General features: G+C 41.1%; 1 protein-coding gene across 1 annotated transcript; it reads right to left on the bottom strand.

Annotated features, from left to right (window-relative positions):
• Positions 1 to 4,699: 4,699 nt before the first annotated feature.
• LOC115821824 (carcinoembryonic antigen-related cell adhesion molecule 1-like) lies at positions 4,700 to 11,827 on the bottom strand. The gene is made up of 7 exons (XM_030785610.1): positions 11,644 to 11,827; positions 7,337 to 7,612; positions 6,971 to 7,219; positions 6,659 to 6,760; positions 6,095 to 6,123; positions 5,410 to 5,526; positions 4,700 to 4,849 (listed from the first exon to the last, which is right to left on the bottom strand). The coding sequence occupies exons 1-7, from the start codon at positions 11,825 to 11,827 to the stop codon at positions 4,700 to 4,702; spliced, it is 1,107 nt and encodes a 368-aa protein (XP_030641470.1).
• Between the last annotated feature and the right edge of the window lie 12,769 nt (positions 11,828 to 24,596).

Below are 24,596 nucleotides of genomic sequence, written 5' to 3'. Positions count from 1 at the left end.
GCCCTGTGTAACTTTAAAACGTCTTTAACCTTTCTAACTTTTAAAGCACCCTGATCATACAGCAGTTATAAGATGCAGTTTATGTTGTTGACCAGCAGATGTCAGTATGCCACTTTCTCAAAAGCCTCCTCTGCATCTTACTGTCAATTCAAATGTATCAAAGTTCAAGAGGTCTTGTACTAGAGGACCCCTAATGGCCACATACCCCGCTCCTTGTGCCCCCTATTTCCTTACTTTAGTTTAATGTTGCATTAAATAGGGTTGCCAGTGCTGCTAGTGCTCTACTCAAATCAGAATGAATATCATTCTAAAACATCTCAACAAACTCTACCCCATGGTTCAGTTTACCTAGCAATCTTGCTCCCTATTTTCTCTTTATCTACACTTCTCTGCCCCAACATTGGGGTATCTATTCTGAGGTCTACAAGGCACCAATCCCAAACACCTGCTCCCAGCACAAGACATATACAACTGTCCCTCTTGCCCGGACCTCCTGCAGCCCCTTTTCTGAACTGGTGTCCCACCTGTGATGCTGACTCAGCCTGACTGTGGAATCAAGATCAGCATGTCCTTTATAGCCCATCATAATCTCAGTTTTAAGTACAGTAAAGCCAATCATTCTCAGCCATTAAACAGTTTGTCTTACTTTCTTAAGACAAACTTACAGACACAAACACTGCTTGATTAAATTAATTAACTGCTTGATTAAATTAATCTACATCTGATACCATCTAGAACTTATAGAACCTCTATATATTAAGTATTTTTAATTGTAAACAGATCCTATACTGTATATAATGGTAGACCATTAAATGTTTTTACCCTGGACTCATTAACACTGTAAATAGTGGAAGACTGCTAACGTGAATGAGCAGTTAAATTATAGCGTTTAACTTATTCTGTCTAAATGAAGCCATGGTAAATATATCTGCGACTCGCATATCTGTAGTTACAGTCGGTGCATTGGAAATTGTTAAACCAGAGGGTACATGTAAGTAAACGTGAGCTGAGCACGTATCTGACATGGCTTGGTAGCCAAACAAAGTTATTTAGCTTCTCTTTCAAATGTGTAGTATGAAATCCCAAAGTCGCAAGTCTTCATTGCAGACAGTCATGTGGTAGGATGACACCATGACAGTTTCTTGTGGCATCACCAGCTACGTCGAGGGGGTACTAAGTGCAGTGGAAAACCAACAAGGTACCAGGTACCAAAAAATGAGTAGAGTTCAGTCGTGTTGAGTCGAGCTGGTACCATACAGTCAAAAGCGCCTTATGTACTGTCCAGGGGAGGATGGGCTCTCCTTGTGGAGTATTGGTTCCTCCCATGGTTTCCTCCTCCTATACCCCTTTTCCACCAACAGGGAACGGGTTCCGTTCTGGTTTGTGTACCAAATTTTGAACTTTTCTGAGCATTTCAACTAAAAATAAATTGGTTCAGAACCTGGAAAGCTGGTTCCCAGCTGGAACTAAAAATAGCCTGTTTTCTAGTGTGACGACATCAGTGGGCGCATCAAAAGGCTTGGAGGAAATCAATGCGATCAGCGATCCGCCATCTTGCTTCTATTGTTTATTTCCATTGTCCATGATGACGCATCCTTGATTACACTGGTTCTACTCAGAACTGGTGGAAACGCTGGCTGGTTTGCTAGGTAGCACCAATTTATTTCGGCTATTTTTTTTAGTTCATCCAGTGTTTTAAATGTGCTGTGATGTGGAGCCAGTGATAAAGATTTTACAGACTGTCACTTGATTTTCATTTCAGAAACATTTGTTAAACAAGCCCTGTGTAACTTTATACCATTCAGTGCATTCTCACTCCCTGGCTATATCAATCTCTTGTGTCATCCAAAAGAGTTTTAATACCATCTGTTCATTTATGTGCAAAATAAAGATGTGAAAAACAACAAATAGAATGTGAAAACAGTTCCCATCAGACACTGACTCTGACTCAACAATTAGAACTGAGAAAAGCAGAAGTTCATGTGTCAAAACCACAGAAGAGTTCAATTCTGAGAACCATTCACAGTTTTCACACCTACAGACACACATATATTAAACACTGTGTCATTTTCTAAAACCTGAGAATTCAGTTGTTCTATGAGGTCCCTCTGTTAGATCCATGAACCAGACTGTTCAGTCAGTGAGAGGACCAGGATTCACACTATTTTAAACAGGTAAATACGTACCTGGGCATTCTGTGTGAGTGTGGGTGTGTGTGTGTGTGTGTGTTTTTAGTTCACAGAGAGAATGAGGAAAACACTGGTACCAGTCACTCCAGTATGTCAGTAACAGAAACTCTGTTGGGTTATTGACACACAGCAGTGTCTGTGGTTTATACCCAGCATTGTCCACCTCTCAGATAAACATCCGGCCAACAGTAGAGCCTGTGGTTGGAAAAAGATGATTGGTTACAGAGACTGACTGTCACAGCCTGCACCTCCGTTTTGGACTTTTAGTTTGATATGTCTTTGTGCTCCCGTTCTGTGTCTGTCTCCGCCCCTCACCTGTTCCTGTTTTGTCTCATTATTAACCTTGTTTAGTTCCAACCAATCCTGTGTTGCCCTGTTTAGTTCTCCTTCTATTTAAGTCCTAGTGTTTGCCTTGTACTTTGTCTATCGTTGTTTGTGTATTTTGCGCACTGTCAAGCTGCACCTTTTTGTTATCAGTTTGCACTTGTATTTTTATCTTCTTTTGTCAGTAAAGTCTTCCGTTTGTCACCGTCAACCATCGTGTCTTGCACTTGGGTCCTGCACCACACCACCAGCGTGACACTGACAGACATTGGGCAGAGTAACAGACATGCTTACTACCCCACTGTTGTGGTCTCCATCTGAATGTAGAACACTAGCTTTAAAAAAAATCCAATTTTAACTATTCAAAAAAAGATTAATAACACTAATAAAGGTAATAATGTGGACAAACACAAAACAGTGTATGTCTGTCACTCATGAGAAGAGTTTTAAGAGAGTTTCAGTGGTCATAGCAATGAAAAGAGTGTTAACAGTGAGCAGTGAATAGCCGTTAGCAGTCAAAGTTCAATTATACAATAATAAAAATATTACACATTTAACACAATGTTTCTGTCTGTCAAGCATGACAAGAGTTTTAAGAGAGTTTGAGTGGCACATAGTTGCATGAGGAGAGTTAATAGTGAGGTGTGAATAACCGTTAGCTGTCAGAGCTGTGGTTTAAACCAAGATTAGCAACACTGCTAGTGTTTTTCACACTTAGTAACGTCACAGGCGTATGGAGAAGAGTCCAGCACTGAGAAAACATCCACACAACAGCAGGTCTGTGGTCAGAAACAGTTTATGATGAAAAGACACAAACAGAGGCTGACACGAGATGATCAGAGACACTAACACCATTAAAGTCACTAACTTACAGCTCTGTATAACAATCACACACATCAGAATACACATCACAATATTACAGACACATCACAATATACAGTACAACACACACGTCACAACCAATGTCAGGTTACCAAAATACAGATACTATGTGCAGAAAAGGTTCACAACATGCTGAAATATTATGTAAAGTAAAGCATTTTCCCTGTCATTTCATTTCCCTGATGATGTTTATTGGTAAATAGATTTGTCTATAATAAAGACCATCTAGACAAACTTTAACAATTACTTTATTTACCTTGTTGTTGGACTGATCATTTAAACGCCAACAATAAAAGTTAGACTGTTTCATTCACAATTCATGAAATAAGAAGTACAAAACCAGGACCTGGGAGGAGAGTGCAGCCTGCAGATGGATCATAAAATGGTTGACCTATGACCTCTTTATCAGATATAAATCTAAGCTGCGTTTCAGATTGTCCACTTGTCCACTCACTCACTCTATGACTCACTCACTCATCTCATTCACTCACTCTCTCGCTCACTCACTCACTCACTCACTCACTCACATACTCACTCACTCTCTTACTACTTAGTGTTTGCCACATGGAACACTAGGGGGTAAGGGCACAAAACAGTTTTTATTGAAAGTAGCACTGATTTCTGATACCAGTCCTTAAATTATCCTTTAAAAAAGACATGACAAAAAAAAAAAACACAACCACCTAAACAAAGCTAAGAAAAGTTTATTACAAAAACAGGCTGTTGTCTTCTCCACATGATAAGAAATACAGTATTAACAGGGTTAATAATTACAGTTAATTACTTAATACAGTATTCACAGAGTCAATGAATACAGTTAATTAGTTAATACAGTATTAATGAACAAAGACCACTGATCTGGCGGAGGCTCTGTGGGGGATTTTAGAATAAAAAACAAAGAAAGAAAAATAAAAACACAACAAATGTGATCAAATTTATCAGTGTGTGAGAAAGCATTCACATTTGCTTAGCTGTGGTAAGTTCCACTAAGTCATGAGAAAGCATGCATGTGTGAAACAAAGAAGTGTGTGAAGTCTGAAGTCAGAGACAGAAGAAACACAGGTGGTACAAACTCTGTCTTCACACCTCCAAAGTTTCCATCCAATCAGGGTCAACATTGTTGTTTTTCACTTGTGTGTTATTTCTCACATGCCACATTGTGGCAGGGCTGAGATCTATTTTACAAGAGATGTAGACAGATATCACACATAAGAGATATAATTAATAATTCAGTTTATGAGGAACTGAGTTTCCCCATGTCAGAGCAGAGCTACAGTGACATTACTGAACTGAGGCTCATGAGTCTAGTAGAAGGTCTGAGGAGGTGTCTGATTGGCTGTAGAGGTGCCTGTGACCTCAGAGTATACTGATGTGTCTCCTCCCACATTCTCCAGCTGCTCCTGCCTCCTACTGGCCTTCTGGAAATGTCTGACATCAGCATAGGTTAATTCCTGCTACAAGGATGAGAGTAGAACAGCCCCTTTCAGACATAGGAGTCAGAACTTCAGAAGATACATGTTTTCTGGCAATACTGGTGGTTAAGGACTTTTACACTTGCACCCCGTTCCTGCTAGACTGCCAGGAGTGTGTTCACACATGACACAAAAATCCAGACAGGCAGGATGTGAAAATCAAACTCTTTGAAAGACACCTTATTTTGAACGAAATGGTGGGCAAACAGATCTTATAAAGTATTGATTTGCTGGCAATATTATTAACTTACAATAAGTTTGTGAACAACTGATATTATACATACAGTGCTGGGCTTGCTGGTTCAGTAGCTATTGTTTTACCTGGTTTAAATCTCCTGGTTCAACTATCTGTGTCGAGTTGCAGGGCAAATACATTGTGTTTTAGAAAGAGAGACATTAATCTGGAGTGACATCACTTATCTGTCAAGGACTGACCTCTCTGCTGATCTTTCTCTCCAAGAGAAATAGGTTGCAGTAAATTTCAAAACAGTTTTCATATCAGTTTGTAATAAACATGAGGGCGGAGCTCTGACATCACTGACCTGAGAGTTCTGTATTGGTCTCATTGACTCATATACTGAACTGTCTCCTCCCACTGTCCCCAGATCCACCTCCCCACTGGTCTTCTGGAGATGTCTGACATCAGCATAGGTTAACTCCTGATGGAAGGAACAGAGAAAAAGAAAGAAAGAGAGAGAGAGAGAGAGAGAGATTGTGTTTTCTGACAGCTTAAACACTATAAAGGCCTAAAAACCAGGATCATCTCTGGACCATCAGTAACCAGGCTCTCTGACTTTACTAATGACTACCACATTATCCCCAAATATAAGTAAGTGTAGTAAAGTGTGAATAATTTTCCTGTAAGAATGATCTCAGAATGACAGAGTCAGTTCTAGTGACTGTGTGTTCAGAGCTGTGATCACATGTTTAATAACTGTCCTGTATGGTCATTATATTAATATCATAAATAAGTCTATGTTTAATAGCTGTCCTAAATTATCATTATATTAATATCATAAATAAGGTTATATTTAATAACTGTCCTAAATGGTCATTATATTAATATCATAAATAAGTTTATATTTAATAGCTGTCCTGAATGATCATTATACCCGTATCATAAATAAGTCTATGACGGGAATTAGTTTTCATTAACACTCCAACACTGACACAGTAAAATATTCCCGCAGTGTTCACACACACTAACACACACACACACACACTCACTGTGTCTCCTTCAGTCTGTTGGTCTGATGCTGTATAAGAGAGTGAAAATAGGAGAATAATGCCAGAGGAACAGAAACCAAAATCAGGTTTTATAATATACACAACAGAAGATAATCTAATGAGTGTGAATATGAAGGCAATATTATACATACTGAAGAAACACACACACAAACACACACGCACACACACACACAGTCTTACCATCATTCCTCTGTCCTGTCTTTTTGTGTGTGTCTGATCTGTAGTGTGTAAACAGTAAATTGTGGTCAGTCCAAACTATTAAAGTTCTCTCATTCTATCAAAAGCTATAATTGAAAATAAATAACTAAACATGCTGTGTGTTAATATGGCTGTAATGCAGTGAACTGTGGTAATCCGTTGGAGGAGCACACACAGACTATGTATAACTCATTCACGTATCATCCATATATATGTACACACACACACACACACACACACATATATATGTAGAATGTATGTATGTATGTATGTATTGTGTTCTGTGGTGTGTGTTGTGTTCTGTGTATAAAACTGACTGAGTTTTCCTGCAGTAGAGGACCAGACCAACAGACACTGTCACTAGAACAATAATCCCCCCACTGATGACTCCAGCAATGACTCCTCCAGAGAAGATCTCCTCTCTTCCTCCACTGACAGACCCATTCACTGCACAGACACATGACCAACATCTCACACAGAATCTCTTCAGTATGAAAACCACACAACACATAACATATTAGAGACCCACTCACTGCACAGAGACATGACCAACATCTCACACAGAAACTCTTCAGTATGAAAATCACACATCACACAACATACTAGAGCATATTTATTAAGGTGTCTTTAAAAGTGTTTTGTTTTAAATCCTTTCACCTGTTAAATGATGGTGAACTGTTGTGTTGAGTGAGGTGACACTGTTCCAGGCTGTGCAGGTGTAATTCCCACTGTGTGTGGAGTTAATCTTCTCTATGGAATATGAGGCTGTAGTTTCTCCTGTTTCTCTTCCATTCAACATCCAGATGAAGGAGGCAGGAGGTGTGGATTCAGCAGAGCATGTCAGAGTAACCTTTGACCCCACCTCCACCTCATTCTGTCCACTGATGGCTACGTTCCCTGGTCCATCTGAAACACAGTGGCATCATGGGATTCTATTCATTTATACTGTTTCTGTTATTATATTCATTTCTATAGTGTCTCTAGTGAATTATCATCAGTAAAGTGAATGTGTGTGACACTCACAGTTGACAGTCATTGTGTAGGTTGCAGTGTCAGAGCTGACAGGGTTACTGAGCCTACACTGGTATTCTCCACTGTCTGATCTCATCACTGGACTGATGGACACTGATCTCAGATCAGCAGAGAAGATGATGCTGTTGCTAGGAGACAGAGGTTGACCATCCTTCATCCATTCGGTGGTGATGATGGAGCCAGTTCCCTCACAGGTTAAATTAGCAGAACTTTGATCTTCTATTAGGGGTTGTGCTGGACCAATGAGGACAACTCCAGATATTCTCTCTATAGGAGAGTGAGGAGGTGAGTTTTGTTACATTTTATAAATGATTTAATTAATCCCAATATTCTAATCAATTTACAAAACTGATTTCGGAGGAGTTCTCTGATTCATCACATAATCAACAAAGTTAAATTAAAATCCATGTCATTCCATGAGAAATCACTTAACACATTTTACATTTTCTGTTAATGTTTTGGTTTCTGTCTGTATTTTTTTTGTTTTTAGACCTCAAATTTACGACCACTTCAAAGAGTCCCATTAAAGAATGCTGATGCTTCCAAACAGAACAGTTACTGATAACAGTAAATAGAAATGTAGAGCTAACTGCTGAAATAAAGGCTCCACACACATGAAGCAGATTAATGGGACACTGGACCAGAGTGAGACACCAGTACAGTGTCAGTTCTCCCAGTACTGATTCTACATGTGTCTGGGGTCAGAGACGGGACATGATTCCTTCATGACATCATAGATTTTTGAGGTCTGGTGAGTAACAACAGGCAAGTCTAACATAGTTTATATTAGTTTCATGTTCATCAAAACATTGAGTCTCGCCTACACTGTGGATGAGGGTACTTTCATTCTGAGAGACACCATACCCACAGGTGTGCACAGTTGTGAGGTAAGTGAAGCTGTCAAATGTTTACTCTGTGAAATGTGTCCCTGTGGACGCCTGACCACAGTCAGTGTCAGACTCAAACCATCAGTCCTACATCAGTACACTGACAGTCAGTGTCAGACTCAAACCATCAGTCCTACATCAGTACACTGACAGTCAGTGTCAGACTCAAACCATCACCCCTACATCAGTACACTGACAGTCAGTGTCATACTCAAACCATCAGTCCTACATCAGTACACTGACAGTCAGTGTCAGACTCAAACCATCAGTCCTACATCAGTACACTGACAGTCAGTGTCATACTCAAACCATCAGTCCTACATCAGTACACTGACAGTCAGTGTCAGACTCAAACCATCAGTCCTACATCAGTACACTGACAGTCAGTGTCAGACTCAAACCATCAGTCCTACATCAGTACACTGACAGTCAGTGTCAGACTCAAACCATCACCACTACATCAGTACACTGACAGTCAGTGTCATACTCAAACCATCAGTCCTACATCAGTACACTGACAGTCAGTGTCAGACTCAAACCATCACCCCTACATCAGTACACTGACAGTCAGTGTCAGACTCAAACCATCAGTCCTACATCAGTACACTGACAGTCAGTGTCAGACTCAAACCATCAGTCCTACATCAGTACACTGACAGTCAGTGTCAGACTCAAACCATCACCACTACATCAGTACACTGACAGTCAGTGTCAGACTCAAACCATCAGTACTACATCAGTACACTGACAGTCAGTGTCAGACTCAAACCATCACCCCTACATCAGTACACTGACAGTCAGCGTCACACTCAAACCATCAGTCCTACATCAGTACACTGACAGTCAGTGTCAGACTCAAACCATCGGTACTACATCAGTACACTGACAGTCAGCGTCACACTCAAACCATCAGTCCTACATCAGTACACTGACAGTCAGTGTCAGACTCAAACCATCAGTACTACATCAGTACACTGACAGTCAGTGTCAGACTCAAACCATCAGTACTACATCAACACACAGAAGGTGTCTTTGACTAAACCATTACTCTGATGCAGACAACACAGCGCCCATCGTGCATCCACATGTGGATGGGAAGGCTGCCACACTGAACCTAGAAACAGCTGATGTGAGACGGTCCTTCAAAAGGGTCAACCCCCACAAAGCTCCAGGGCCAGATGGCATCCCTTGCTGGCTCTCAGAGTGTGCGCTGACCAACTGATGGAGGTGTTCACCAACATCTTCAACCTCTTCCTGAGTCAGTCCGTGGTCCCCACCTCCCTGAAGGCATCCACCATCGTTCCTGTCCCCAAGTAACCAATGGCCTCCTGTCTAAATAACTACTGCCCTGTTGCACTGACATCAGTCATCATGAAGTGCTTCGAGCGACTGGTTAAAACCCACATCTGCTCCTCCCTTCCTGACACCTTGGACCCTCTTCAGTTTGCATACAGACCAAACAGGGCCACAGAGGACGCCATCGCCATGGCGTTACACACCACGCTCACCCACCTGGACAAGGGGAATACTTATGTGAGAATGCTCTTCATCGATTACAGCTCGGCATTCAACACCATCATCCCCTCAAAACTCGTTTCAAAGCTCGCTGACCTTGGTCTAGCACCCTCCATCTGCAGCTGGATATTAGACTTCCTGACGGGCAGGCCCCAGGTGGTGAGAATTGGCAGCCACACCTCATCGTCACTGATCCTCAACACAGGCGCACCACAGGGCTGTGTGCTCAGCCCCCTACTGTACTCCCTGTTCACCTACGACTGTACTGCCAAGCACAGTTCAAATGTTATCATCAAGTGTGCTGACGACATGACCATCCTGGGCCTCATCACAGACAACGATGAGACGGCTTACAGAGAGGAGGTGAGGGCACTAACCATCTGGTGCCAAGACAACAACCTGTCTCTCAACGTCAGTAAAACCAAAGAGATGATAGTAGACTTCAGGAGACAGCAGAGGGGTGGGCACCTCCCCATCCACATTGGTGACGCTGAAGTTGAGAGGGCCAGCAGCTTCAAATTCCTCGGTGTACACATCACCGAGGACCTCTCCTGGTCGCTACATACAGACACCATGGTCAAGAAGGCTCGCCAGCGGCTCTATTTCTTGAGAATACTGAGAAGATTGACATGAACGCCAGCATCCTCACCAACTTCTGCAGGTGCACCATCGAGAGCTTGCTAACGGGCTACATCACAGTCTGGTATGGGAACTGCTCTGCCCACAGCCGCAAATCACTGCAGAGAGTGGTGCATGCGGCACAGCACATCACAGGCAACAGACTCCCTGCCATTCAGGACATCTTCCACCAGCTGTGTCTGCGGAAGGCCCACAGGATCATTAAGGACCGCAGCCACCCAGCACGCAGACTGTTCTCCTTGTTACCGTCTGGCAGACGATACAGGAGCATGGCTGCACGTACTACCAGACTTAAGGACAGTTTTTACCACCAGGCCATCAGGCTTCTCAACTCACACAACTAAACTTAACTTTCTTAGTTAACTCCTTTCATATATTTATAACTCTCTTTTATATTTTCTTTCTTAGTTTACTCCTTATTCTCCTACTCTTATTTTTTTAAATCCCCTGTTTTGCTCTTCTACTCCTTAGTGTCTTACTCTTTATTTATTTAAATCCCTATTGTACTCATTCTTACGACTAGTGTGCTCTTATTGCTGAGTTGACCTGTTTCTCTCTTCTCACACATTTCATTGTACCGTTGACCCTGTGTTAACCTACATATGACAAATAAACTCTTAAACTTAATTTAACTTAAACTAAACTTAAACTGATGCTCTCAGAAGCTTCTCTTTGCTGTGCTGCAGTTCATGAGGTAAAAGAGAGGGGGCGCACATGAGCAGACACAGGAGAACTACACCCTGTGCTTTACATCTAGCTGTTCAGTTCATATAAACCCTCTGACCAATAATCTGTTAAAAAAACAAACTCAGAAACAGACTAATCATGTCCTGTGTGGTCATAAATGTAAAAGGCTGCTTTGAAAATAATGGTTATAATCTTTACAGGACTACCTCACAAGTTGACTGTTTCTGCATGTGTGTGTATGTGTGTGTGTGTGTGTGTGTGTGTGTGTGTGTGTGTGTCTATATGTGTGTGTGTGTGTATATATGTGTGTGTGTGTGTGTGTGTGTGTGTGTGTGTGTCTATATGTGTATATGCGTTTGCTTTTTCCTTTCTCCTATATTCCAGGTCACCTGATCACAGGGAGGGCTGTCATTGGCCAGAGTTTTTGTCATGTTTGTGTATCTAACAGGAGAGCAGGAGTGGGTCTCTACCCCACACACTGTAATAATATGTGTAAAGGAAATGAGTCTCTTAATAGTCATGAGAAAAGGAAGGAGGATGTGACCAGTGTGGCGATGCAGTGATTCTTACCAATCACACGTAGTGTAGTTTTGTCTGTCAGCGCTGGATCATTAAGAGTTTTGGTTATGGTCACTGTGTACTCTCCACTGTCACTCACAGCCACATTCAGTAACTCTAATGAACCAGTGTGATTGTCCAGTCTGACTCTGTCACGGTAAACTGGGTCTGGAAAGACACCAACTGAATCAAACATAAGAATAATTTGTTTTGTATTAAATCTCCATATGACCTCTGTCAGTGGTTTATCAGCAGATCTGATGGTGGTGTTGATCCAAACACTTCCTCCTACTGCTCCATATACAGGTCCAGGAGACAACACCACATCACCACCCAAACATACACCTGAGGAGAGAACACCACATCACTACACAAACACACACCTTAGGAGACAACACCACATCACTACACAAACACACACCTGAGGAGACAACACCACATCACCACCCAAACACACACCTGAGGAGACAACACCACATCACTACACAAACACACACCTGAGGAGACAACACCACATCACTACACAAACACACACCTGAGGAGAGAACAGAGAGTCACACTGTGGGTTCTCGAAGAGTTCACCATATAAATGTCATTTCCTGCCATATGACCATATTTGGCAGTCCTATGTGACATGTGTGGTTCTGACAAGAGGCCAGAGATTCAGGCCATGTTTTGTGTTTGTACTCTTTACTGACTCTTTACATGGTGTTACATTTCCTCAGCAGGCTAATAAAAAAAACAGTTGTTACATGCTTAACTGGAATTTTAAGATGTGCAGAATAACGGACTCTGTGATAGATTATTTTTGATAAGATTTTACTTCATGTTGAACTTCAGCCCAGTGTGAAACATGTAAACATCATGTCCATTAGAAAGATCATCATTAATTAGCATAATATCAGACTTCAGGCATGCCAGCAAGTCACATCTAACCTTATAACAACTTGAAATACATGTTTTATGCACTGATGCATAGTTTGACACAGTGACTTGAACATAGGCTTAAATTAAAGCTTTTTCTTAAATTTATTTAACTATTTCATGAAAATATGTCAATTTTGTGCTGCCTCCATAAAGTAACCAAACAAATGCAATCAAGACATTTCCACATAGATGTGCGATTTGTAACACACCCGCCGCTAGTAAGCCCGGACCCCGATTCGGTTCATAAAATGTTTTTAATGGTTTTAATCTCAAAACAAAATAATTTCAGTAAACTAGAAACGTTCCTTTAAAACATGCAAATGATTAAAACGCGAGGAACGCGCGAGGGCTGAAAACGGGAGAGGGGGGACCCTCACAAGACAGTGGTACAGGAATTTTGTTTATTTTCTTCAGGTGTGTACCTGATGTAACATATGTCACAGAAAATAAAAAAAAAATCCGTAAAGGTGACATTTTGATAGACTTACAGTGAAAGACGAAACAAAGCGCTAGGTGAACGAAATACATTTGTCATAGATGCTGTCTACTGTCAGAAGAGTGAAGCTGTAATCGAAGGTCAAAGTTCGAAGTATTAGGTTAAGGCTGTACCCTCTTCACTGACATATTAAAGAAACAGTTTAACGTTGTTTAATGTACCAAAACAATCACTTAAGAGCCTCGCCTTACTGGTCACAAAAACTTTCTATCGCCAGTAAAATATCTGAAAAATTGTCCCTCGCTCAATGATTCAGTAAATGAAGCCATTCCGATATGTTTCGATGAGAACCAAGAAGCACTTGGCGTAAAAAACCGTTGCTCTATGACAGAAAACAAAGACATTAAAAAAAGACATGCTAGAAATTCATATCACCACAAACGAATTTGAGTAACCAACAAGTAACTGCATAACATGTAAGTGATTACAGTAGTGTAACAATCTCAGTGCTGTTTTTTTCTTCTTACCGTTAGGATAAATAAATGTGATGATGAGATACTTCAGTATATTCCGGTCCATTCGAGGGCTTTGGTAAAAACGTTAATAGAGGTATTCAGATCATAATCTGTGCCGCCACTCCCTGACTCAGACTTCTGTATCAGCACACACAGGCGCACGAGACCTACCCCTACAGGTTTTCAGCTCTCAACGTCTGTGCGGAACTAATTCAGCCCTTTTAAATTCAAGTCTTTTAAAAATATAAACCCCAGTCAAGTTAATGTGCAGGCAAGTCTGTCTTAAGGATGACAAGAACATTGATGTTGACATCTATAAATTGTGAGAAACTGTCGCACAATTTTGAAGTCTGAAATTTGTCGACGAAATTTATCAAGATAATTTATCAAGATACTAGGCAAACGCTGTAATCGGCGGATGTCCTTACTGTTATCATGTGTTCCTATGTCGAAGTGTCCATTTAGTCTTAATTTTTCTTTTGTTTTGTTATTAACTGCCCTCCGCTGTATTATCTGGTTGTGCTCTGTGTGCTCTGTGGCTGCAATAATTGTTCTGATTTCTGAGTTTGATGCCAGAGGGGCAACTCGTTGAACAGTTTAACTGACTGCATGCATATTTCTTATCATTACATTTCTTTCCTTTCTTTGACTGAGAAAGACGGCGCATGCATGTGAACACACCAGTGACATATGATCTGAATTCATTGTGTTTTGTGCCTCTTTTGCGGTTTGGTCTATTCCTGAACGGGCGGACGCAACTGATTAACAGAGCCAGTATGGACCAGCACACTGTCTCCAGAGTTTTTATTTACACAAGTCAGAGCCGTAGTTATGGCCATATCCACAGCTCTGTATTTTAAAGGAAAACATTAACGTGGATAATCAGGTGGAAATAAAAGGTGTACATATCTGATTTATTTTTCAGCAATACACAGCTCAGCAAAATGTCACTGAGGTGATACATTTGAAGGTAAAGCACTACAATAATAATAATAAAAACATATATATAGCCTGATAATTAATGGGGTCTAAGCAGAATAAGAATTTTCCCTTATACGACCATTTTCCCCGTTTTGGAAATAGAGTAATTCGGTGATGATCAGGCAGATGGCTGAGATTAGTTCACAAATCAGTTTGGTCAAAAATTAAAACAGTGTCAACTATGGGTTTTTGAGGCCATTCTTTCTCAGGGTGGGCACATACTGGTGGAAGATGTACTTCTTCAAAGTATGGAATAATGCTACAGTGCCCCCTGCTGGTCATTTTACTCCACATTTTACATGTCAGTGCACTGCTTAGGCTCCATGACAGTCACTGGGGACCTTTCCTGGTTTGTGGCATGTTTCAGACTCAGTTTCAGACACTGTTTTTAGAGACTAACTGTAAACATGACCTCTGAAAGACTGAGAGCCAGAAGAGATCAGAACAACGAACGCCTTCAATCTAATCAGGTCAGAGGAGCATCTCCCTGTCTGTCTCTGACTCTGTGAGTTCAATGGTTCCACTCAGACCTGAAAAGAAATGAACATTAATTCTGTTATAAAAATATAAGAGACAGAACGGTAATTTAATTTCAGCTCTGCCCTAGCTGACTTGAAAAAAAGAATGTAAATAACAGCATTAGCATGTATGACTTACGCTATGTCCCAAACATATACCTGCATTTTACATTTCCTAAAACTTCTCCTACAGTTCACTGTCTTAATTATCCAACTCAACTTAACATAAACTTGTGCCTGCATTTTACATGTCATAAAGCAGCCTGCGACACAGGAGAATGTTTACTAAGTGATGTGGATATGGTGTTGTGACACATATGATTTACAGAGTTCACAGAAATCTGACAAGAGCACAAGCGATTTCGTGATGACGTGTGAATATTCATCAGGACTAGCCGGTTTTCAGTTAAGGGTGAGTTGCACTGCACTCTGTTTCTTTAATTAAACAAAAGTAAGTGAATGGTTTGTTCTCTCAGTGTTTCTGGAACCTGACAGTCCTCACAGTTCTACCAACCTGTCTCATAAGAACCTGAACACTGAAACACAAACTGTCCAACCGAACACAGACTGTCACTGAACATGTAGTCAATTTATATTTCAGATCTGAATCTTCAGTTGTACTGAAAAGTGTTGCGGAAACGCTGTGTTAAGTCTGATTTTGGGAAGTGTGACAGAAAACAGTTACTGATGAGTGATTTTTCTTTTGCTTGTTATGCACAGTCTTTTTCCACAACTCACAGGATGGACCAACATTAAATCACAAATGTCCAAAACGTATCTGTACGTATTGACTTAGTGCTTAGTGTAAAGTAGAACTATAAATACAAACACACAATGAGGACAAAAACAATACTCCTTTTTCATCACGAGGTGTCTCCTAAACAAACTGAACAAACACAGGTCCTCTCTCTCTCTCTCTCTCCTGGCTATAGTTCATCCAGTATAATTATTTATGTGTGTGTGTGTGTGTGTGTGTGTGTGTGTGTGTGTGTGTGTAATTGTTAATGTATCATTGTCCAGTTTTGCAGAGTCATGTCTGTGAGATGACTGACACACAGCCCAGAGGAGCTGAGAGAATGAGAGGGTCAAACCAATGAAAATCATTCCCCATATTAACAATATTAAAGCTGTAATCGCTGCAGTCGGGGTTTTGAGCATGGTCTAATGGGTGTAATGACAATTAGTGGCAGATGTTTTTATCTACTTGTAAAATGTTCGTAGAAAAGAAAACATCCAGGTAAAACTATATGCTGACCTTTGACCCCTACTTCTCAACCCCAATGGCACAGCACTGAACCCTGCGAGAGAAAGATTTTCTCAGTGCAAAAAAAAAAAAAAAAAAAAAAGAGAGAGAGAGAGAGAGAGGAATAATTAATTTCTCAGCATCTCTCTCAAGACATTAATGCAGCTGGCAAATAATTGAAAGAATAAATAAATAAAAGACTGAATACGTGAATAAATAAATATACACATAAATTACACTCTGGTTTCATTTTTAAAAACTATTTTAATGCATTAGTTTGTGATAGTTTAATAATGTCACATCATTTAGGCACTTGTCTCTTCCATATTTACAGTATCAGATGGGATAGAGTAATAGAGTCAGTCTTCCATATTTACAGTATCAGATGGGATAGAGTAATAGAGTCAGTCTTCCATATTTACAGTATCAGATGGGATAGAGTAATATAGTCAGGACCAGCAGTGTCCACCTCTATCTCTGTAATGCTGTTTTTGCTCATGTAGAGAGTCCTCACAAACCTGGATCCTGATTACACACTGTAGACAGGAAATACCCATCAATGTTCTGAGACAACTTACTGTGAACTGTGAAGAGAAAACTGCTTTTACTCACATATGCATAAACATATACACTTGTTAGAAATGAGCCCGCTGCAGGGTGAAGAACCTCTCTGAAGCCCGGAGAATAAGTCAGATATTCTTTATTGCACCATCTGAAGTATACTCTCAGTGGCAGGGTAATAACAGAGGAGTAGATCCACCAAGGCTGGAGACTGAACAGTACTGGAAGAGCATATGGGAGAAAGAGGCATCACACAACACCAGTGTTCAGTGGCTACTGGACCTGAGAACAGACCACAGCACCCTCCCTGAACAAGATCCAGTAACTATCACATTGGCAGACATCCAAGAAAGAGTCTCAGGTATGAGGACCTGAATGGCACCTGGCCCTGACATGATCCATGCCTACTGGCTAAAGAACCTTACTTCACTCCATGAGCTCCTGGCTGCACAGATGAACGAGCTGATAATGGATGGGACCCACTCTGGATGGCTAACCAAAGGTAGGACAGTCCTCATCCTGAAGGATCCCCAGAAAGGAGCAGTCCCATCCAACTACAGGCCGATAACCTGCCTCTGCACAACATGGAAGCTGTTGTCAGGCATCATAGCCGATAAAATGAGTAGGCACATGGCTCAATACATGAGCAGGGCCCAGAAAGGTATCGGAAAGAACACCAGAGGAGCAAAACACCAGCTACTGGTAGATAAAATAGTCGCTCGTGACTGCAAGACCAGACCTGTGCACCGCCTGGACTAACTACAAGAATGCCTATGACTAGATGCCTCACACATGGATCCTGGAATGCTTGGAGCTGTATAACATCAACAGGACACTAAGAGCCTTCATCAAGAACTGAAAACAACACTAGAGGCCAACTTCAAACCAATAGCACAAGTCGCCATCAAGTGCCACATCTACCAAGGAGATGCTTTGTCCCCGCTGCTGTTCTGCAAAGCCTTGTACCCCCTCAGCGAGATCATCATGAAGAGTGGCTATGGCTACTGACTACAGAATGGAGCGACCATCAGCCACCTCCTCTACATGGATGACATCAAACTGTACGCCAGGAGTGAGCAAGACTCACTGATCCACACCACTAGAATCTACAGCACTGACATCGGAGTGTCATTCAGGCTTGAGAAGTGTGGTCGGATGGTAACAAAGAGAGGATAGGTAGTCAGAGAGGAGGGGACTGTACTACCAGAGGGAAAGATAGCAGATGAAAGCTACAAGTACCTTGGAATCCCACAGGCAAATGGGAATGACGAGGAGGTCGATAGGAAAGCAGCAACTGCCAAATACCTTCAGAGAGTGAGGTAAATCCTGAGAAGTCAGCTGAATGGGAAAAACAAGGTCCGGTTCATCAACAGCTGCGCCCTGCCAGTCATCAGATACCCCGCTGGAGTAATAAGCTGGCCAAAGGAAGAGATAGAAGCCACTGTCATCAAGAAAAGAAAGCTCCTTACAGTGCATGGAGGATTTCACCCCAAATCCAGCATCCTGAGACTGTACACTGAGCGGAATGAAGGAGGCCGAGGACTAGTGAGCGACAGAGCCACTATCCAGGATGAGACAACAAAGATCCAAGACTAGACCAGGAAGATGGCCCCAAGTGATGAAGTGCTTCGTGAATACCTCAGGCAGCAGAAACCTCTGAAAGAAGAAGAACAGGAGCAGGAACCATCATGGAAGGACAAGCCCCTGCACGGCATGCACCACTGTAAAACAGAGGAAGTGGTTGACATCGAGAAATCCTACCAGTGGCTGGACAAGGCTGGACTGAAGGACAGCACAGAGGCACTGATCATGGCAGCACAGGAACAGGCCCTGAGTACAATATCAGTAGAGGCTGAGGTCTACCACACCAGGCAGGACCACAGGTGTAGGCTGTGCAAAGATGACCCTGAGACAATCCAGCACATAACAGCAGGATGTAAGACACTAACAGGCAGGGTGTACAAGGAACGCAATAACCAAGTAGCTGGCGTAAAATACAGAAACATCAGTGCGAGTATGAACTGGAAGTCCTGAAGTCAATATGGGAAACACCCCTGAAGGTGGGGAAGGGGGCAATTTATTATATATAGAGAGAGGCGGAAGTAACAAAAAAGTCTTACTTACAAAAAAGGATTACTATTTTCGTGAATTTCGGCCCCAGAGCGAAAAGTTTTAAGGCAAAATGTGTGAGGTGTTTCGCTGTGTGGAAGCCTAGCGTAAAAGTAAATTTATAAAAAGTAAGCAGATGCTTTCTGTCCAACATTATTTTTTACCCACGGAAATTACTGAAACTTTCGCTACGTATCATTTGGTTCCCAAACCTGTGGAAATGTGGGCCAGTTCTTAACGGGCACCAAGGCAGCACCGGCACGGGGACCAGCACTGGCACCATTCTAATGGAAAAGAGCTAATGGTTCCATGTTTTAAGTGGACAATTTCATGTCAAATACAGTGACTACAATCCACCAAACACACACACACAATGTGTGTGGATTTAATTTACAGAGAGAATGGGGAAGACATTGGTACCAGTCACTCCAGTATAACCATGTGAGTAACAGAAACTCTGTTGGGTTATTGACACACAGCAGTGTCTGTGGTTTATACCCAGCATTGTCCACCTCTCAGATAAACATCCGGCCAACAGTAGAGCCTGTGGTTGGAAAAAGATGACTGGTTACAGAGACTGACAAACAAACACCTCACTGCTGTGTACAAAATGGTGTCTATCAGAATACACCACTCCACTGTTTAAATAAACCCTTAATAAAGGTGAGGTGTTAAGCAGAAAATGTCAACACAACATTTTTAACTGTCATACAAAACAGAGGAGACTTTCAGAGACTTTTAAAGACTTTTTGGTTTCAACACATCATGATGTCAGAGGTCAATAGTGAAATGTCCAACATTCAGGACAGTTTGACACAACTTGTTCAGAGACACAGACAGGCTGGAGTCAGTCACCTCACAGCTACACACATCACAATACACAACACAACAGACAGGCTGGAGTCAGTTACCTCACAGCTACACACATCACAATACACAACACAACAGACAGGCTGGAGTCAGTCACCTCACAGCTACACACATCACAATACACAACACAACAGACAGACTGGAGTCAGTCACCTCACAGCTACACACATCACAATACACAACACAACAGACAGGCTGGAGTCAGTCACCTCACAGCTACACACATCACAATACACAACACAACAGACAGACTGGAGTCAGTCACCTCACAGCTACACACATAGCAATACACAACACAACAGACAGACTGGAGTCAGTCACCTCACAGTTACACACATCACAATACACAACACAACAGACAGACTGGAGTCAGTCACCTCACAGCTACACACATCACAATACACAACTCAACAGACAGACTGGAGTCAGTCACCTCACAGTCACACACATCACAATACACAACTCAACAGACAGGCTGGAGTCAGTAAACTCACAGTCACACACATCACAATACACAACTCAACAGACAGACTGGAGTCAATCACCTCACAGTTACACACATCACAATACACAACTCAACAGACAGGCTGGAGTCAGTCACCTGACAGTTACACACATAACAATACCCAACTCAAGTCATATATGACTAGATGGTGGAAGGGTGTTTGTATCTGGTACAGTGCAGTGAAACACGATGACACATATTCATTGTTCCAGAAAAGACTGAACTCGTTTAATCAGAGTTATATGAATCTGTGTAATGTTATCTCATAAAGATTTAGTGATGAACAGTGTTGGATCATTTAATCAGAGTTGTATGAATCTACGGTGCAGTATGTAATGTTACCTAATAAAGATTCAGTGATAAGCAGTGTTGGATCATTTTGATGGTGTTTAATGGAAAATGGTCTCTGTGTCCAGCAGAAAGGTGGAGACATAATCATGAAAACGGTCTGTAAAGATTATGTGTGTGTATGTGTGTGTGTGTAGGTGATATGTTTTGTGTAAAGAGCACATGTTTTGCTGCTGATTTCAATCTGGAGAGAGTTTTCTGTCTGAATAGGAAATGAATCTATTTTACACCCACTCCCAAGTCTTGCTGTGTTTTTTTTTTAATCTGTTTTTTTCTCTCAGACCAGACAGGAAGGACAGAGTCAACAGCCTATCTGTGGTATATTTCAGCAGGGGAGAGAGAGAGAGAGTGAGAGAGAGAGAGAGAGAGAGAGAGAGAGAGAGAGAGAGAGAGAGAGAGAGAGAGAGAGAGAGCGAGAGAGAGAGAGAGAGAGAGAAAGAGAGAGAGAGAGAGAGAGAGCACATATAGAGACTGTGGAAGGCTGAAGGAAAGAAACTGAAGCTTTAGTTCTGATGACTAAGATAATGTCTGTGTTTGATAGGTGGTGAATGGATGGACTGTAAGGTGTAGTATGAGTGAAGTGGGTGTCTTCCTGGGGTGTCTGTCAGGACACACAGTAGTCCGTCTAATGCAACTCAAACTTTACTTTGTTATCCAAGGACAGCAAACACAGCAGGATACAGATAGTATGTGTCAGTGTGGTCTGTAACAATGTACAATTTACAATTTAGCATTTAGCAGACGCTTTTAGCCAAAGCGACTTACAGTCAGTGCATCAGTCAGATTCCTAATACCTCATAAGCATACATCGCTAAAAAGACTGAGCGTCGATTTACTCCTTCGTATTGCGCCCTGGAATTCTTAGACAAACATAGATACAAGACAAGGTATTTTTTTTTTTTTTTTTTATTAAGGAGGGGGGGGGTTAGGCTTAGGGGGATAGGTGGATTCTATAAACAGCAAGACCACATTTACATTAATGTGACATATACAGGTGATAATAAACAATAATTTACATTATTTACATTAATAGTAGTCACATAAACATCGTTAGAGCAGGGAACTTGCATTGCGGTTACAGAACGTTAAGTACTGAATACGGGCTAACAGTGCCATCTAGCGGCGCTTTATGAATTAACGACAAGGCGGACGTGAAGCCCTGGGAGATAAAACAAACATGGCTACCAGGCTAGTTACAGTTTGCGACAACGAGCGAACACTTTATACACAAAATAAAGGCGGTAACTGTGGCATGACAAGTATATACAAGTGTACATTTGTGCATCGAATAAGGAATTAACTGAAAGTGTGACGATATAAACATGACGGCATCAATTACTTAATCCGTGAACAGGCAGTGAACTCTATTTACAATGACGCAGACTAATGCGAGCTAAACAAGCTTCATTATACTTTCCGAGAGACCCCATGAACTATAACAATACTAGAATATATATGGAAAAGGCTAAACTAACAATGAATATATTAATGAACAGGGTAGAACTCACTTTCACAGCAATGACGCACACTTAACACACAGGGCTTCTCTGAGTACTTCGTTTCGATATTCTTAAGGACTCGCTGGAAAGTTCTGCGTGACGCATGCGCAGAGGAGCGGCCTTTCCAACAGTCTGTGTTTGAAACGTGAATGGAGCATGAGTCTCGATCATCACACAGTCATATGTAACTCATCCTGTCACCCAGTGTCTTATTGTCAAACCTGTTCATTTCAGAGGAATATCAGTGAAAGAGCAGATCTGTCACATGGCTTAGTTTACTCCAGCAGACATTTGTGTGATCTCGGCATCTTAAGGTAATTTAATGTGTGACCCAGAACACATTCAGACATTCACATTAAACTGTATTAAACTGCATTTACACTGGATTCAGTTCTGCTTAAACTGTATTAAACTGTTAAACTGCATTTACATTGTATTCAAACTATTTAATTTTGTATTTACACTGTATTCAATTCTCTTAAAGTTTATTAAACTACATTAAACTCAACAGTTTAAGAGAACATCTATTGAGTTTCATTAAAATCTCTTAAATTGCTTTTACACCGCATTAAATTCTGGCAATCTGTATTAAACTGCATTAAAATCTGTTAATCTGTAACTCTGCGACATTTCCACACTGTTATTAAATCCAGTAAAAATGAACAACATTTAACCATCTCTTCAGCTGTCAGATGTAGTCTGTAAAATAACTAGGACACATTCATATCTTATAAAAGAACACATCCAGTCTATTGACAAACATTAACAAAAGATTTAACATGTAAGTTTTATTGCTCTTACAGTGGAAAATGTTTAAAAATTTTACAATAGCATTGCTGTTATATTTTGCTGTAAATACCTGAGTTCCAGACATGGTATATAATGTATGCAAGTTTAAGTTTATTTATTTATTTAGAGCCCAATATCACTGTTTACAGTCTCAAAGGGCTTTACATGCCCACAGGATTACAACAAAACAGAGCAGGGTGGCACCCCCTGACTTGATCCTCATAGCGGGCAAGAAAAAACTCCTCAAAAAACCCAGACGTTAGGGAAAAATAGGAGAAATCTTGAGAAGGACCACAAAGAGAGGAGACCCCTTCTAGGCCAGCCAGGCATGCAGTAGGTGCCAGCCCAGAGGGCAGTTTACAAAACAACAGAGTGAGTTAATTATGTTTCTGTCTGGAAATACAATCCTGATTATCATGTTTAATTCAGATCAGACTTAATACTCTCCACAGCACAAAGTCTAACATACAAATTACAAGGAAAACATTTGGTTGGTGATGTTAGAAAGACCTACTAAAGCAAAACAAGCCTCTTTGGGTCAAGAATACTGTTTGTATGAGTTTTATGTGAACAAAACTAAACGTCTCTTTAAATGAAATACATTATGTCATTAGAGATGGAGTTGGGTAGAAGGTGAAGAGACTTACTGTGTGAGGTTGTATAGAAGTTTTTGGTTAACACTTAAGTAAAGGCCTGCACAGAGACTGAGGGTTAAACAGGAAAAGCCCTGTTTCCGCTAAACTATCACACAGCATTCATGTAGGAAACACAAATCTGTCATGAGCCATCATTCATGAGTGTGTGTGTGTGTGTGTGTGTGAGTGTGTGTGTGTGTGTGTGTAAAATCTTGTGTAGAGTACATTTTTGCTGTTGATTTTAATCTGGAGAGAGATTTCTGCCTGAATATGACATGAATGTGTGTGTGTGCGTGTGCGTGTGTGTGTGTGTGTGTGTTTCCTCTGTATGATGTCTGTCTTCTCCCCGTCTCTAAATCTCCAGTCCAGTCCAAACTGGGATTCTGTTTGTTTTCACCAGCGTGTATGTGACATATGTCATTTGGAGGGAAGTTTCAAAATCTATTTTATGGAAGAAAACTTCATTCAGTTCAAATATTCATTAGAATGTACTTTTTCCAGGAAAACTGGAAAAGAGTTTACTAAGAGCAGTATGAGACCCTCATTGAGTACCTAGAATACACACACGCGCGCACACACACACACACACACACACACACACACTTACCGTTATTCTTCTGTCCTGTTTTAACATGATGTGTTTCTGACCTGTAGTGAATAAACAGTAAAATGTATTCAGTTCAGTCTGTTTCTGATCTCTCATTCTCTACAGGACACTGTCTGTAATAATGTGTCCTCTGTATACAGACTGAATATTGATCAGTGCATATTCTAAATGTACTGTATATTATACAAAGTTCATGAACTTATATTGTACTATGTCGCAGTAATGTTGTATTGTCTGTGTGCTGTGTGTTTGGTATATTGTATTGTATGTGGTGTGTGTTGTATATATTGTATTGTATGTGGTGTGTGTTGTGTATATTGTATTGTATGTGGTGTGTGTTGTGTATATTGTATTGTGTGTGGTGTGTGTTGTGTATATTGTATTGTGTGTGGTGTGTGTTGTGTATATTGTATTGTATGAGG

Source organism: Chanos chanos, chromosome 9, assembly GCF_902362185.1.
Source record: "Chanos chanos chromosome 9, fChaCha1.1, whole genome shotgun sequence".
In the NCBI taxonomy this organism is placed as follows: domain Eukaryota; kingdom Metazoa; phylum Chordata; class Actinopteri; order Gonorynchiformes; family Chanidae; genus Chanos; species Chanos chanos.
Note: the sequence above shows the minus strand (reverse complement) of the source record. Positions and strands in the feature narration are given on the sequence as shown.

What these genes read in the sequence shown, in the direction of transcription:
- LOC115821824 (XM_030785610.1), bottom strand. Translation starts at nt 11,827, where the DNA reads ATGTTTGATTCAGTTGGTGTCTTTCCAGACCCAGTTTACCGTGACAGA. An exon ending in CTACACAATGACTGTCAACT is followed by an intron (nt 7,220 to 7,336) that starts GTGAGTGTCACA and finishes ACTGTGTTTCAG; the next exon opens with ATGGACCAGGGAACGTAGCC. An exon ending in AGTTCACCATCATTTAACAG is followed by an intron (nt 6,761 to 6,970) that starts GTGAAAGGATTT and finishes GTGTCTGTGCAG; the next exon opens with TGAATGGGTCTGTCAGTGGA.